The 14,642-nt window shown below is 32.0% G+C and overlaps 3 protein-coding genes and 1 pseudogene across 4 annotated transcripts in view; 1 reads left to right on the top strand and 3 right to left on the bottom strand.

The window, feature by feature from the left end:
• Window positions 1-253: 253 nt before the first annotated feature.
• Window positions 254-3,791, bottom strand: LOC101509292 (uncharacterized). Of its 2 annotated transcripts, none has more exons than XM_004516621.4 (3): window positions 3,602-3,785; window positions 3,286-3,433; window positions 254-579 (listed from the first exon to the last, which is right to left on the bottom strand). In XM_004516621.4, exons 1-3 carry the CDS (start codon window positions 3,654-3,656, stop codon window positions 501-503), a joined length of 282 nt encoding a protein of 93 aa, XP_004516678.1. In that variant the 5' UTR covers window positions 3,657-3,785; the 3' UTR covers window positions 254-500. The 2 variants fall into 2 exon arrangements, with proteins under 2 accessions (XP_004516678.1, XP_073221050.1); XM_073364949.1 differs by lacking the exon at window positions 254-579 and adding an exon at window positions 2,600-2,899 and having other exon boundaries at window positions 3,602-3,791.
• Window positions 3,792-4,490: 699 nt separating this feature from the next.
• Window positions 4,491-12,021, top strand: LOC101509604 (ultraviolet-B receptor UVR8-like). Its single transcript, XM_004516622.4, has 11 exons — window positions 4,491-4,645; window positions 4,715-4,859; window positions 5,877-5,987; window positions 6,600-6,660; window positions 7,336-7,454; window positions 7,953-8,038; window positions 9,106-9,307; window positions 10,082-10,135; window positions 10,668-10,781; window positions 11,173-11,229; window positions 11,619-12,021. The coding sequence occupies exons 1-11, from the start codon at window positions 4,617-4,619 to the stop codon at window positions 11,823-11,825; spliced, it is 1,185 nt and encodes a 394-aa protein (XP_004516679.1). The 5' UTR covers window positions 4,491-4,616; the 3' UTR covers window positions 11,826-12,021.
• Window positions 12,022-12,845: 824 nt separating this feature from the next.
• Window positions 12,846-13,885, bottom strand: LOC140919316 (wax ester synthase/diacylglycerol acyltransferase 4-like; annotated as a pseudogene).
• A 429-nt stretch (window positions 13,886-14,314) lies between these two features.
• LOC101509936 (wax ester synthase/diacylglycerol acyltransferase 4-like) overlaps window positions 14,315-14,642 on the bottom strand; it is a 4,912-nt gene continuing 4,584 nt past the window's right edge. Inside the window, exon 5 of the mRNA XM_004516623.4 lies at window positions 14,315-14,621. Within this exon, the coding sequence (XP_004516680.1) occupies window positions 14,454-14,621 (168 nt within the window). The 3' untranslated portion in view covers window positions 14,315-14,453. The remainder of the gene's footprint in view (window positions 14,622-14,642) is intronic.

The following is a 14,642-nucleotide window of genomic DNA, read 5'->3' as shown; positions in this document are numbered from 1 at the left end:
GGAGTGATAAACTAAATGGCTTTCTGATTTTCAATGCACTCAATTCTTCTTAGACTGCTACGTAATGTCAACAAGGTTGAACCTGAGTAAGGATAATCTACAGGTTCACAAACTATATAGCACTTATACATATAGTTACATTCAATTACTTCTTTTTGTTTTTAAATTATTACTGACATTGACGTGTGGATGTCAGTGTGACAACTGATGTTCATGTCTGTGTCTAGTATTTCATAGGTCATAAACTCCACCCTTAGTAAAAAATGGTACACATAAGACACTATTTTATGATCAAGTAACAAACATCATACAAATTATTTTCCTTTATGTTCTATTATTCCATAAAAAATTCACAAAAAAAGAAAAAGTTGCAGTTATAATGAAACTCCAAAGCATCACAATGATGAAGAGTTGATGACTTCATTTCAAACATCTAAAATCACTGTGCATTCATCAACTGTGATTCTGATATACACCCTGTGTCGTTGAAATTAAATAGTTTAGATTCTAACAGTTCCCTCTCCATCTTGTTTTAACATGTATTCTTTCTTCATTTCCTCCAAGACAGAATCATTGGTGCTGTAAAATAATTAAAGAAAAAATGTATTAATTCCACATACATAGCCCTTCAGATATATGAACTGCTCCTACAATATTTTTACAACATAAAATGTTGGTTGTATAGGTTATTAAGCATATGATCACTGGCACATAGATAGACAAGACAAATCAAATTCAAATGAAGAAAAATGTATGATTAAAACCGGAAATATAATCATATTTCTCCAGCTTGATGACAAATTTATGAAGGAAATTTTTATGTTGAGACAGCCAAATCTTATGTCACTAGGTGGAGTCGACTATATGAATCAAATGACACCATAAAACTCAATCTTAGATCACATCCCTATCCAAACCATTGACCTCTAAACCGTTTTTTTATAGCTTCTTATATAGTTTCTTTTTGCCTTCCCCTGCCTCTAGCAATTGGGCTACCCTCTATCGGATCTACTCTCCTTACTCGGAATCCATCTCATCCACAAATGCTCAAACCACCTTAGTCGACTGTTCCACAATAGGCCTTACCCCAACTCTCTCTTAATGCTATCATTCCTAATCCTATCTCATCAGTGTGGTCAGTTTGAAAATATCATTACCAAAATCAAAGTGAATAATGCGCTTTATTGTTACCACCGTTCCAATTGGCAAGAACTGAATATTTTCCTAAATCATCAAAAGAACCAAATCTTTACGGTAGAAACAACTACCATGCATGTGTGTGTTCGCATAACTATAAGTTTCTCCTTCTAAGGATCTACAATGTAGCAGATTACAGCTAGAACAGAAACATCAACGTCTCATGAACATAATCTATTTGGGAAAAGGGAGGTTTCTAACATGCACAAGACTAAGAAATGATATATCTTATTAAATTTTCAGCATTTATGTAAGTTCATCAAAGTTGTTAACAAAGCAAATTAATGCAGTAAGACATGTCACTGAGCATAAACTAAGTGATAGCCAAGTTCCATCCCTGCTAAAATGCTCTATAAATTCAAATATTCAACTATTTAATATAAAAATTCATAGCAACACCAAGAGATGCACATTCCTAAACATAAACAGATGAGGATAACCATACAGCACAGAGGACATAAAATGATTACATTCATTAGCATCAACAGATGCATTTGACAACAATAACAACAATAGAAATGTTTTCACACTAGATGAGATCGCCTACTACAAAAATCAAACAACATCATAATATCCTATCACAAATCGAGTGCTGTTATAGACCATTTAAATCTACATCTCTCCTAATAATTTGTGTTACAGTCTTCCTTGGTCATCCTCTACTTCTGATTATGTGCCTATAGTCTTAGGACCGGCCAAGGGTAAGGCCATTGAAACCTTTGCTTAAGGCCACTAACCCAAGTCACTCAACCTACTAATTTCATGGTCGCACTCGCACCTCCATGTTCATGCTCATATCTAACAAAAGGTGCACATATGAGACCCCTTCCATGATTTGTACACCCAGAGGCCTCACCGAGCTTTTGGCCTAAACTCAACGTGGGTCGGCCCATATAATGTAATAAAAATGTTAATCAAACACAATTTGGAACGCGTAACTTCGACAACCTTTAATATGGTTAACACGGTTTAATGAGTGGTTAATGGATATATCAAGATTGGCTAACTCATCAACCGTCGACTGAACTTAACTAACCATAATTTGAATTGAACATTATTAACTGTGATTTTAGGTATTTCAGCTACATGTAGATTTGTACAGTTGAGCGACCATCAAGGTTAATCACACTTAAATTCGTAGATAATAAAGTTTAGTAGATGGTTAAAGAGTTGAGATACCTAATAACCAAATCTAATACTTGATTAACCACACGTGTGGAATGCATAAACCAATTGCAAAGTTGTAGAATTTAGGTGTCCCCAATTGATGTTGAAATAACATTACTAATAATGTAAAGAGATGCATTTGATTTGACAACAATGTCTAAGGACAAAACCCCAATTATCTTTATTTTCCATCAAACAAAAAGCAAGAATTAGTTAAATCAAATGAAGCAATCAATCAAAAGAACACAACCATTAATCACGAAGTTCATGCGGTACATATAAACAAAACCCCAAGCAAGTGAAGCAAACCCGAATCTAAAGTAAACAAATAAATAAACACAAAATACACCCAAGAACACAACCATTGGTCACAAAGTTCAACCAATTGCACATGCGTCTCTGACAACAAAGTGACTGTATAGTTTTTCTATTATGCAATGCTTAAGGTTACAAAGTACAAATTGTGATTAAATATTACAGTCCAAATGAAAAGTTTAAGCTCGAACCATACTCCCTATCCACGAGCCTCTGCCGACTTATAAGCAAATATGAGTCATACTCAACACCATAAAACAAACCAATAATTAAGGCTATGTTTGGATTGATGGTATGAGATGGAATGAAATAAATTATCGTTCCATTGTTTGGATTGCTAAAAAGAGGGTGGAATGGAGTGGAACAAGATGGAATGCATTCCATCCAATTCCATCACTTAGCTTCACTTTTGTCCCCCTCCAATTTGGGAGGTATGAGATGAAATCACTTTTTATTATTCATTCCATCCTAAAATATCCAAATTCCAAAACAATGGAGCGGATGTTTTATTCCATTCCGTTACGCTACTTTTAAAATATCCAAACAAAGCCTAAATAAAATGAAGCAATCAATCCAAAAAATCTAATATTTCATAAAACAACTTACAATTGATGAAGACAGTTATTCAACTCTTTAGCTTGTTGACGACATTGCCAAACAACTGAAAGTGTTCTCCCCAAAGCACATTCAGCATATTTCTTTGTATACTCATCACACTCTTTAAGTGCTTTTTGCTTCATTTTGCTTCGTAAAGCTGCAAAATTTATGATAGCCCACATAATCAATTTCACTTTTAAGCATTTTGATCATTATTTAAATGCCATTTGAACTAAACCCGTTTCTTCTTCTTCCAAAAAATGAAAACTTTTTAAATGAAGAAAATTAGGGTTTAATTTAGGGTTTAGAAGGTTTAGTATGATACCTTCTTCGACTTTCTTCTTGACGTGATTCTCGCGTGCCTCTTGAACGTAACCCATTTAGGTTTCAGATTCAGAACAACTCTTTCAGCTTTCAGATCAGTGTTCAGGTGAAACGAAAAACACAGCCAAAGAATGAAAAGCTTCAATCTTATTTCTTCTCAAACAAAAAAACCTTCAATGTATTATTTTTTTACTCATTTTTAATATTTCTATTATAAATAAGTTTTTCGAATATTTTAAAATATTTATACTAATGTCCTGTCAAAAAAATATTAGGGTAATGCCGCATATTTTTTTTAAAATATTAAAAAAATCAATTAAAAAATAAAAATTAATAATTTAACACAATTTAAATGATAAAAACTATATCAAAGTTACTACAGTTGGACGAATTTGTTAATAATATTTATACATTGTTTTATATTATGAATAGAGATGTGACACAACCCGCATTTTTTGGATCTTTATTTATGTTATAATGCGACTAATATTTGTGTAAAAAACTAACTTCTTAAAACCTCATACATTAAATGCACATCTTTTAAAATTATATTTTTTTCTTTTAATTTTTAAACAAGTGTCACTTTTTCCATAAAAAAAAAAGGTAAGATTCACTTTTTCTATTAAAAAAATAAAGAATGTAACTTTTTTTTTAAAAGAAAAGAAAGAAAGAGATAATGTAAATTTTTGCTAGTCTTATTGTATTCATGGATTCATTTAAATGTAAATTATTATTTTAGTCTTCAAAAATATAAAATGCTTTTGTTATGATCTATACAAAAATAAAAATTAATAGTTGAAGAGAAACATTTGATTATTCGTGTATTGAGAACATTCTATTTGAACCATGGATAAAAAATAACGAAAATGATATTTAATTTAAATTTAAAGAATTAATTTAGTATATATATAGGAGTTTGATTTGAGTGTAGGGAGAGTAGAGTGAGTGAGTGCGTCAACTCAACCTGACCTCTTTCAAATTCAATCTTTGTCTCTCTGTCTGTCGTTTTCATCCTCATGGATTCCAATTCCCATATCATTACTTGGTAACACTCTCTCTCTCTCTCTCTCTCTCTCTCTCTCTCTCTCTCTCCTCTCACCCCTCTTTTTTGCAGGGGATCAGGCGAAGATGGACAACTAGGAATCGGTAGCAACGATGATAAAGAATGGGTTTGTGCCGTCAAAGCTCTTTCTTCTCAATCTGTTCGCTCTGTAGTCGCTGGTAGTAGAAACTCACTCGCCATTTGTAATGATGGCAAGGTATAACTATTTAAATTTCTCCTTTTCCGCTTTTCCCTTTTTATTTTTTCTCTAAATATGTTTATATCCCCTAAAGTCTATATTTTTTTTCATTGCTGCTGGTTTCACCCTTGTTAACATGGAGTTTCAATGTTTGTTTTTTTACCGCTAGATCAAACCATTTGGAGTTTAATTCATATAGTTCTTTATTATCTATTTTTAGTTAGTGAACACTAAAAGCCCTATTTGAATACACAAGTCTCTTTCTCTCTCTCTCTCTCTCTCTCTCTCTCTCTCTCTCCTCTCACCCCTCTTTTTTGCAGGGGATCAGGCGAAGATGGACAACTAGGAATCGGTAGCAACGATGATAAAGAATGGGTTTGTGCCGTCAAAGCTCTTTCTTCTCAATCTGTTCGCTCTGTAGTCGCTGGTAGTAGAAACTCACTCGCCATTTGTAATGATGGCAAGGTATAACTATTTAAATTTCTCCTTTTCCGCTTTTCCCTTTTTATTTTTTCTCTAAATATGTTTATATCCCCTAAAGTCTATATTTTTTTTCATTGCTGCTGGTTTCACCCTTGTTAACATGGAGTTTCAATGTTTGTTTTTTTACCGCTAGATCAAACCATTTGGAGTTTAATTCATATAGTTCTTTATTATCTATTTTTAGTTAGTGAACACTAAAAGCCCTATTTGAATACACAAGTTAGGGTTTGTTTGTTACCAATTTTAAAAAAAGTGATTTTGGTTTTTAATAATGTAGAGATGATTATTTTAGTTATTGTTGAGAAAAGTTGTAAGAGTAGCCGCCAATCTAGGAAAAAATAAGGCCTTATAAGTTGCAAATAGGACCTTCCTTGTGTTTAGTTAGAGACACACTTATAAGGCTCTGTTTGAATAAACAACTTAATTAACGGATTACAAGCAACATAAGTGTTTCTCATATACGTGTTTATATATAAAATATTTTTATTACAAAAGATAAAATAATGTTTTTCCTTTTTATATTCTCTCTCTCATTGTTATTTTTTGGTTTAGTTGTTTACATGGGGTTGGAATCAAAGGGGAACACTTGGACACCCACCAGAGACCAAGACTGAAAATATTCCCAGCCAAGTCAAAGCACTTGCACATGTTCAAATTGTTCAGGTATTTTTATTTTCTTTTACTATCTTGCTTATGTTGTTTTATTTGGTGTTATGCAATGATTTAACTTCTGCAAATCAGTGTTAGCAATCGCAGAAAATTACAGTTTGTTCATATTCTGCTACGCTAGTGCCACTATAACCACTATTTGACAATACTTTGTACTTCATAGCGTACTGTGGAACAAACGTGATTTGGTCAAATTTTGTTACGTTATAGTGCCACTATAGTCACTATTTGACAACACTATTATAAAGTGAACAGTTCACTTTATAAGGTGAAGTAGCAAATCTCAGCAGTTGATGGGATAATCGGATGTTGGTGTTATTACCTTCGCATCCATAAAACAAATTACGAATGTTATCGGTCATTGATTTTCTCATAAACTGCTACTATTGTCGTCTAAAGCACTGTTGTTAAATAGCAGCCATGGTGTGGCAGATTTTGTGCCGGATGCCATAGGCAATTTGTGAAGCACACCCCACCATTGCGGCGTCATTGGTTGCAATCACACCCATGTTTATACAGTGGAATTTTGGCCATATGCCATAAACTCAGTTGTGTGAATTGGCTATTGACTTGTGGTTGTAATTGTGTTTTTTTAAATTATGTTAGGCGGCTATTGGTGGTTGGCATTGTTTGGCTGTTGATGATCACGGAAGAGCTTATGCTTGGGGTATTCATTTCAACACTACACCATCATCTTTGCATTTGTTATATCTTTCGCTTTTCTCATTTTCTATGACAAAATACATAGCGGTGCATTTTTTTCTTAGAAGTCACATCATGATCCTCCAAAGTAGCAATGTGGTTAAACACAATATGGAATGTCCTCATTTTTTGCTTCAACTATGTCATACCCTCTTTTTCATTATTTTATCTTCTCATTAGTTGAATGATCTTTTAGACAAAATTGATTGCATTACACATTTTGAAGAGTGAGATAAAGTGTCTCATATACATGGCTTTTGACTCTTCTAAAGTGAGTAAAGTGTAAAGTGAGACAATCAAGAGTTTCTATTTCAACAAACTCATGATTTGTTATGATATGTCTACAATATCCACCTTTGATTTGTTAATCAATGGTTGATAGTTGATAATACTTACTTTACCCTCTTAAGTTAGTTCCTCAGTTTAGAAGATCCGAGTCATATATACATAGGTATTTATAGAAATTTTACTTTCTAAAAACCCGAATGAGTATTGTAGAACTTCTATAGTATTGATCTATATCGAGAAAAATATTTGAAGAATGGATTTGTGAATACTCTTCAAAAATCAGAAAGCTGTTAATATATTTTTTTAATGCATGTATTATTATATTTCTAAGAGCAAACATAATTGATGTCAGGTGGAAATGAATATGGGCAGTGTGGCGAAGAACCTGAGCGCAAGGACGACACTGGTAGACCTTTGAGGAGAGATATAATGATCCCTCAACGTTGTGCTCCCAAGCTTGTTGTTCGGCAGGTAACTTGTGTATACTAATGCCATGCAGTGATGTAACCAAATACAATTTACCTTTGTTTTGTTTGAGCAAATCTTTAGTTGTGTACTCTTCATAACAAGAATATTATTTACATGATCAATCTTCCTAACATAAAGCCGAATAGATTCTATGTGACGTGAGTCTTCTGACTTAATCTCCACTCAACTACTCTCTCAAGCTTCACGTATGCACTTAAGTGTAATCTGTCTATAATCTGTGCAATTTTGTATGCAAACATTTGTTCTTATAGATATAGATAAGAGTACTTATCCATCCATTCGACATATTTTAAACCTCGTATTCTCGTTAAAGTATTAAACTATTTCTTTTTGTTTAGCCATTCTGCAATAAATATAGCCGTACAATGTTTGTGTTTGTAATGGAACTTCTGCATTTCATTTACAATAACAACTCATGTATATTTGATATCATGATTTCTAGATTGATGTTTGATGTTTTTCTACTTGCTTGCGGCACAGGTTGCTGCGGGAGGAACTCACTCAGTTGTACTTACACGTGAAGGACATGTTTGGACATGGGGTCAGCCGTGGCCTCCCGGTGATATGTAAGTTTTTCTTTTTGGATCAAAGAAATAAGTTATTTAGATGAAGATAAGTAAAAAAGGAAATCAATATTCAATATAGGCTTCATTTTTCTATATGTTTTTCAAAAAGATATATTTTTTTAATGAGCAAACATGCTTAAAAAATTATAATAAGGTATGTTTTTCAAAAAGGGAAAAAGCTAACTTAATAGCCGTTTTAACACTTCTATAAAAAAACTGTTTGGATAAACAACTTATAGCATAAGCCCTTATGTATAAGCTATTTTTATAATACAAGGTAAAATAAAGTCAAACTATTTTTATATAACCTATAAGTTGTCTTCAAAATCTATCATGGATAGCTTATGAAAATTAGCTGAAAACAACTTATGAACATATCGTAAGCTGTTTCTGTAAGCTCTCCCAAATAGACTCACAAGTGTTTATGCCAGTAGATTCAAGTAAGTCAATTCAAGTAAACCAGAAATGCTTCCCAATCCCAACATACATTCATACTGTAGTGAAACCGTCCAAAAGACCATGTACTTAAGCCGAAAGGATGCCAAATGGCCAATCTTATCACAAATTGAGTTACTTGCCAAAGAAGCTTTCTCAAAAGTACTGAGAATTCTGTGCCAACTAAATGCACCAAATTGTAGTATAGATTGCACAACGCCACTCAACTTTGTATCTTCACTTCTACTAAAAATTAGTTTAGCCAATCAAGTATTTTTATTTTCGCTGTCTTTACACAACTATATCTATAACAATATTTGAAGGCTATATTTCTTTACACAACTATACCCTTTTCAATTTTCTTTTTTCATGCATAAATTTAAACCACGCCTTAATAACTGTTTGATGGCAATTTCTTTTTCTAATGGTGCAAAGGAGTGTATTACAATATCACCATATAAAACAAAAGTTATACAAAGAAACATAAAAAATGTCTGTACTCACTTTAGCACAATAAAAAAAAGCGAACAAACAGACATGTTAGTGAACATATGCACACAAAGTCGCAAACTATTATCTAAGTATGAATTTATGTTACATATTAGGATGCTTATCTGGTCTTTGTGTTACAGTAAACAGATTTCAGTCCCGGTTCGGGTGCAAGGTCTTGAGAATGTGAGGCTTATAGCAGTAGGGGCATTTCATAATTTGGCTCTCCAAGAGGATGGAACGTTGTGGGCGTGGGGTAATAATGAATATGGACAACTTGGAACTGGAGATACACAACCAAGATCACAACCTATTCCTGTGCAAGGGCTTTCTGGACTTACTTTGGTTTGTATATCTCATTTTCCAAAGTCATGTTTTTTATTTCCACTTCATTTTGTCAATATGCATCAAAATATTTTATTTTGCTGAGATACCTTTTCCCACTAATGTTTGTCTATTGGCATTGCATTTTGTTGAGATATGCATTGATTTAGTTCTGTATTATTAAGATATGCTCCTTGAACACTTTTGATCTTAAAAAATATCAAGTTGAGAGTTAATCTCTCAAGCTGAGCTGATATGCACTGATTTAGTTCTTTAGTACCAAAATCCGAGCTGTAACATCTTGAAACGCTAGCTGTCTTGTTGTGTTCCTACACCCAACGGCCCTAGTTTTCCATCAAATACACTACATGATTGGAAGTTATGGCATAATTTGATTCGTATAATGGATCTCATTTGGAAAATAGGTTTGGTTATTGTTGTATGTCCTACTCAATGTTCAAGTGACATTAGCATAAATAGTAAACAATGCTTATGTAAATTTATTTTGATAATCTTATTAGATCAATGTATGGCTCAAATTTCACAATGTTCCCTACTCAAAGTTGATTTTTCTTGTAGCTGCGTGGATGATGTTTGTATAATGTGTTGAAACTAAAGGAATTTTAGATAGGGATATAGGAACAAAGAGGAAAGAGATACTTAGAATAATGGAATTTTATTAATATTGGCATGAAGGATGTTTTATAGAAGACAAAACACTATATGCATTTTTTTTTTCATTCATATGTAAAATAGCTTATCTAACGTATTTTTTTAATATGTTTGAAACTCTAGGTAGATATTGCAGCTGGTGGATGGCACTCTACTGCTTTGACAGATGAAGGAGAGGTGCTCTTTTTGAAATCTATTACTCTGTTTCTTTTTTACTATCGTTTTTGTAGAAAAATTTTGTTCTTATTTATTTGTCGTTTTCAAAATTCAATGCAAGATTAATTACTGTTTTGTCAATAATCCTCTTAATTATTTATTGCAGAAAGAGAAATAGGTAGAATGAGATGATAAATAGTTGAGTATTGTTGGAAAAAGATAAATAATTTCATCAAAAGTAATAAAATTTGTTTGTTTTCATGGTATGTGTAATTAACCTTGAATGACGACTAAAATGGAACAGGGAGGAGATTATGTTTAAACTTTACTATCAAGAGATCCAAGTAGAACATGGGAGGCGTGCATTTCACTATTTTTATGATCAATTCAAAGTTTAACTTTTCTATTTATTCTTCTGAAACTAACATCTTGCGATATGTGTGGAATCAGAAAATTGTAGTGCCAAAGATTTTCGCAGAATTTTTTCTACGGTGGCATTTTTCGAATGAGTAGACTATGATGCTAGCTATCTTTGCTCTTATTTTTGTTTCAGGTATATGGTTGGGGAAGGGGAGAACATGGTAGGCTTGGATTTGGTGATAGTGATAAAAGCAGTAAAATGTTACCTCAGAGGGTTCAACTTTTAACCGGCGAAGAAATTGTTCAGGTACTAACTCTAACTCTGTAGCTACCACTCTCTTGATTAGTTTAGTGCTTGTTTGAATACGCATCTGAAAAGGTTTTCTTGCGTCCCAACCACTTTTCATAGTGATATTGTCGAAGTTAAAAATTGGCTAAGTGAACAAGCACACATTGATTAACAAATCCAACATGAAAACAATCGCATACTTAACCAAAATATGTAGCATATGCATAGGCGTTATGGGTAGGAAACAATATTCACTTTCTTAAGTGGAATTGCTTTTGCCTTCACGAACCGCACTTTCAGTTCTATGTACTTTTTTCTTTAACCATATTATTATCTCTAATAGCTTTCATTGAATTACATATTGATGACAACTTTATGATGAAATATATGTTTATTTGTTTGTTATCAGGTGTCTTGTGGAGGTACTCATTCAGTTGCATTATCTCGAGATGGGCGCATATTTTCTGTATGTAGTTTTCTTACCATCTCAATTGTCTTTGCTATTTTTGATAACTCATAGGATACCTCTATTACTACTTTATTATGTTGATTATGATTTAATAAGTTCTTAGTCCTTATAATATATCCAAATTTTCATTTTAGTCACTAAATTTTATCAATTTTTAGTCCATAGGGATTAAAAACACCCTGATTTTATAAAAGGAGGATCCAAAATGACCCAAAATTTTATAAGGACTAAACTTAAAAGATATCTATTTTAATAGAGACTATAAACATATTTAATCCTGTTGATTATTAGCGGCATTTATTCTATGGATTTAATGACCTAGCCCTTCGAAGGTGTATTTATTATTTTTAAAACATTTATTCTAATTTTGATGGAACTATTGGCAGTTTGGTAGAGGTGATCATGGACGTCTTGGATATGGGAGGAAAGTCACTACTGGTCAACCAATGGAGGTACCTATAGACATTTCTCCTCCACAGAATTTTAGTGGTAGCGAAGCCGCGGGACGTTGGATAGCCAAACTCGTTGCTTGTGGCGGCCGCCATACTTTGGCAATAGTAGAATGGAAAGAAGATGATGAATCTAAAGATTGAATCTGATCATAAATAAAATGGAATTTGGGAAGTAGATTAGGCTAATCACTGATTTGGAATTCAATCCATGTGATAGAATTCTCGTGTTGTGTGCGGTGTGATATGAGGTGTACTTGAATAAACAATTTAAATAAGTGCTTATTCAATAAAGTTTTGTCACATAAGAAAGCATGGATAATGGATAAGTTGTTTCTCACGTTGAAGAGTTTTTGAAGATAGATTTCACAAAGCTCTAATATACTATCTATTTATGAAAATTATTTTCAAATAACTTAATCTTGATTATTGATCGAGTCTTTGCTTTAATTAGTTGACTATTCCTCAATGTGAAAGATTGTGTTAAGTCTCATATTGATTATAAATATTGTCTAAATAAAATATATTTTTAAGCTTCGACAAGTTCTATTTATTATGTCATATTAGTAGCTGGTGCTTGGTATGAGATTTCAATGTTTCATGTATTAATATGAAGATATTTATAAATTATTTAGAATGAGAATTGAGAAAATGGTATATAATAAAAAAAAATAATGTCTCTTGCATTCTTGGTAGATCTTTGTTTTTCTTCTTCAATAATATAACCTTAAATGTTTTCTTTAGGAATGTAGTAGAAATATGTTTTCTTTGATTTTATTGTGAAATCTTGCTGCTGTAATCATCATTTTAAGAGAATTCTCAATGCATGACATGAATTTTTGTTTCTCTATAAAGTCTTTCTCCATTCCAAATCCAATTCTTAGCATTCCCATGTAGCTCATGATTGTAACAACCAGACTCTGCAACTCCACCAAAACAACAAATACAAAAAATATAACATAGAAATTCATGATGGTAAAATTTCAAAGTGTCTATTGGAACAAAAAGTTATAGTCAACATAGTTGATTTATTTGCTCTTCTTTAGCATGTGTTATAAAAAATTATATTTATAATTGGCAAATGCATCATAATAAAGGTTTCCCTCTTTCACTTGAGATGAAAAAAATATTAGACTGAGATCAACAGAACTATTAATAATTTAATTAAATATGTTGTTTACAATTCATAATAAGATCAAGCTGAAGTAAAGTCAAATAAAAGCATGCCATTAAGAGGTGTGGCCAAATAATTTTTCTTCCCATATTCAAAAATGCAAGTTGATTTCCCCAAGGGCCATAGTTATTGTTATTGTTCTTGTCAACCATCTCCTTAATTGACTTATAACCTTTAAAGTTTCTTGTATTCATCAACACCAATTATGTGGACTTATATTTGCTTGAATCGTTATTCATTTCTTGCATATATAACCGAATTCCAAAGAAAATTGAGCCCACAAACACATCATTTATACTCTATAAATCAATTTCCTGACAAAAATAGTATTATGTTAAAATGAATATCAGTTATTTGATGTGATCCATAGAAAATGAGATAGTTGAGATAGTCATTTGTCGGAGTTTGATATCATCCGCACAAGACCTTATTGGTGTGATATCCTCTTCAACCAAACTACTTTATAACACACTCCATCCAAAATCTAAAATAGTATTGAATACTTTGGAGAAAACCGAGGAAAATGATTTGATAAAACTACATTGGTGTTCAAAATTTCTCTAGGTCTTCGTTTGGATGGGAATGTGAGTGGTAGAGAGGGATTGTCAACTCTTTGTAAACATGAAAGAACAACACCCATGAGAGAGTAACCATCTCCAAGTGCATGATGAAGTTTGAATACTAAGGTACTTGCTCCATTTTTTGTTGGATATTTAATAAGGTGAATCTCCCAAAGTGGTCTATGTTCCGGTAAATGTTCCATTGCTATTGTTGATATATAATCATCAACATATTCATCATAGAGTGATGATTTGCTACTTGGAAATACAGGATTTTTAATATGTTCCTCTAACTTCACTTCAACTTTCTTCCATTTTTTCTCGCCATTTTTGTCCTTAATCTATTCAAGTAAATATCTATGATTAGATTTTTTTTTTATAGTGTAAAAAGATTTCGTAAATTTCCAATCGTAGGTTCAACTCATAGATTAAGTAAATATCTATGAGTTGAATGTTTTCACCATGATCATATTTTTTTTTTAACCAACACAAATAACTTTTAAAAATAGCAAAATACAATTCAAATTTTTTTTCTAGCACCTTCACCCCCTTATAGACCCTTTAATAATATTTTGTTAAACCTGTTCTCCAAATGTTGTTTTCTTTTGATAAATTATTCTAGAATGGGAAGTGAGAAAATGATATATGACTGAAAAAATGCTTCTTGCTCTCTTGTAGATCTTTATTTTTCTACTTAAATAAAAAAAAACATACATTTTTTTATGGAAAAATGCTTATAGCATTTTATTGATAACCATATTTTAGATACAAGTTAGCATATCAATAAACATATAAAAATTAGTCAATATATAATTACTCTTTTCTAATTTATTTGTTTTCGAACAAAGTCAACAATAAATTTTTTTAAATCAGATAAATATAAATAAAATAGCACCTAATTCAAACATATCCTCGTTAAAACTATATAACTTATCCACCACACATTTAAAGTCTAATTTAAAATAAAAAACATACATAGCACACATAAACATTACAATTGTATAAACCTTATATGGTTTCTTTAAGAATGTAGTGGAACTAAGTTTCCTTTGATTTTATTGTGACATCTCTTTTGCTGCTGTATTCAATCAATTGAAGAGATTTCTCAATGCACGACATGAATTTTTCTTTGTCGAAAAAGTCTTTCTCCAATGCAAATGTAATTCTTAACATTCCCATATAGCTTAAGATTGATACAGATATACTCTGCAACTCCGAAACAAAAAT

The sequence above is a fragment of the Cicer arietinum genome, chromosome 2 (genome assembly GCF_000331145.2).
Source record: "Cicer arietinum cultivar CDC Frontier isolate Library 1 chromosome 2, Cicar.CDCFrontier_v2.0, whole genome shotgun sequence".
In the NCBI taxonomy this organism is placed as follows: Eukaryota; Viridiplantae; Streptophyta; class Magnoliopsida; order Fabales; family Fabaceae; genus Cicer; species Cicer arietinum.
This window is presented reverse-complemented; position numbering and strand designations above follow the sequence as displayed.

Bases quoted from the DNA above. Each gene is read 5' to 3' on its own strand.
- LOC101509604 (XM_004516622.4), top strand. From the start codon at position 4,617: ATGGATTCCAATTCCCATATCATTACTTG. The intron at 5,988-6,599 runs GTATTTTTATTT...AAATTATGTTAG, and splicing joins CACATGTTCAAATTGTTCAG to GCGGCTATTGGTGGTTGGCA. The intron at 9,308-10,081 runs GTTTGTATATCT...TTGAAACTCTAG, and splicing joins GGCTTTCTGGACTTACTTTG to GTAGATATTGCAGCTGGTGG.
- LOC101509292 (XM_004516621.4), bottom strand. From the start codon at position 3,656: ATGGGTTACGTTCAAGAGGCACGCGAGAATCACGTCAAGAAGAAAGTC. The intron at 3,434-3,601 runs GTATCATACTAA...TAAATTTTGCAG, and splicing joins CAAGAAGAAAGTCGAAGAAG to CTTTACGAAGCAAAATGAAG. The intron at 580-3,285 runs GTAAGTTGTTTT...ATTATTTTACAG, and splicing joins AATAACTGTCTTCATCAATT to CACCAATGATTCTGTCTTGG.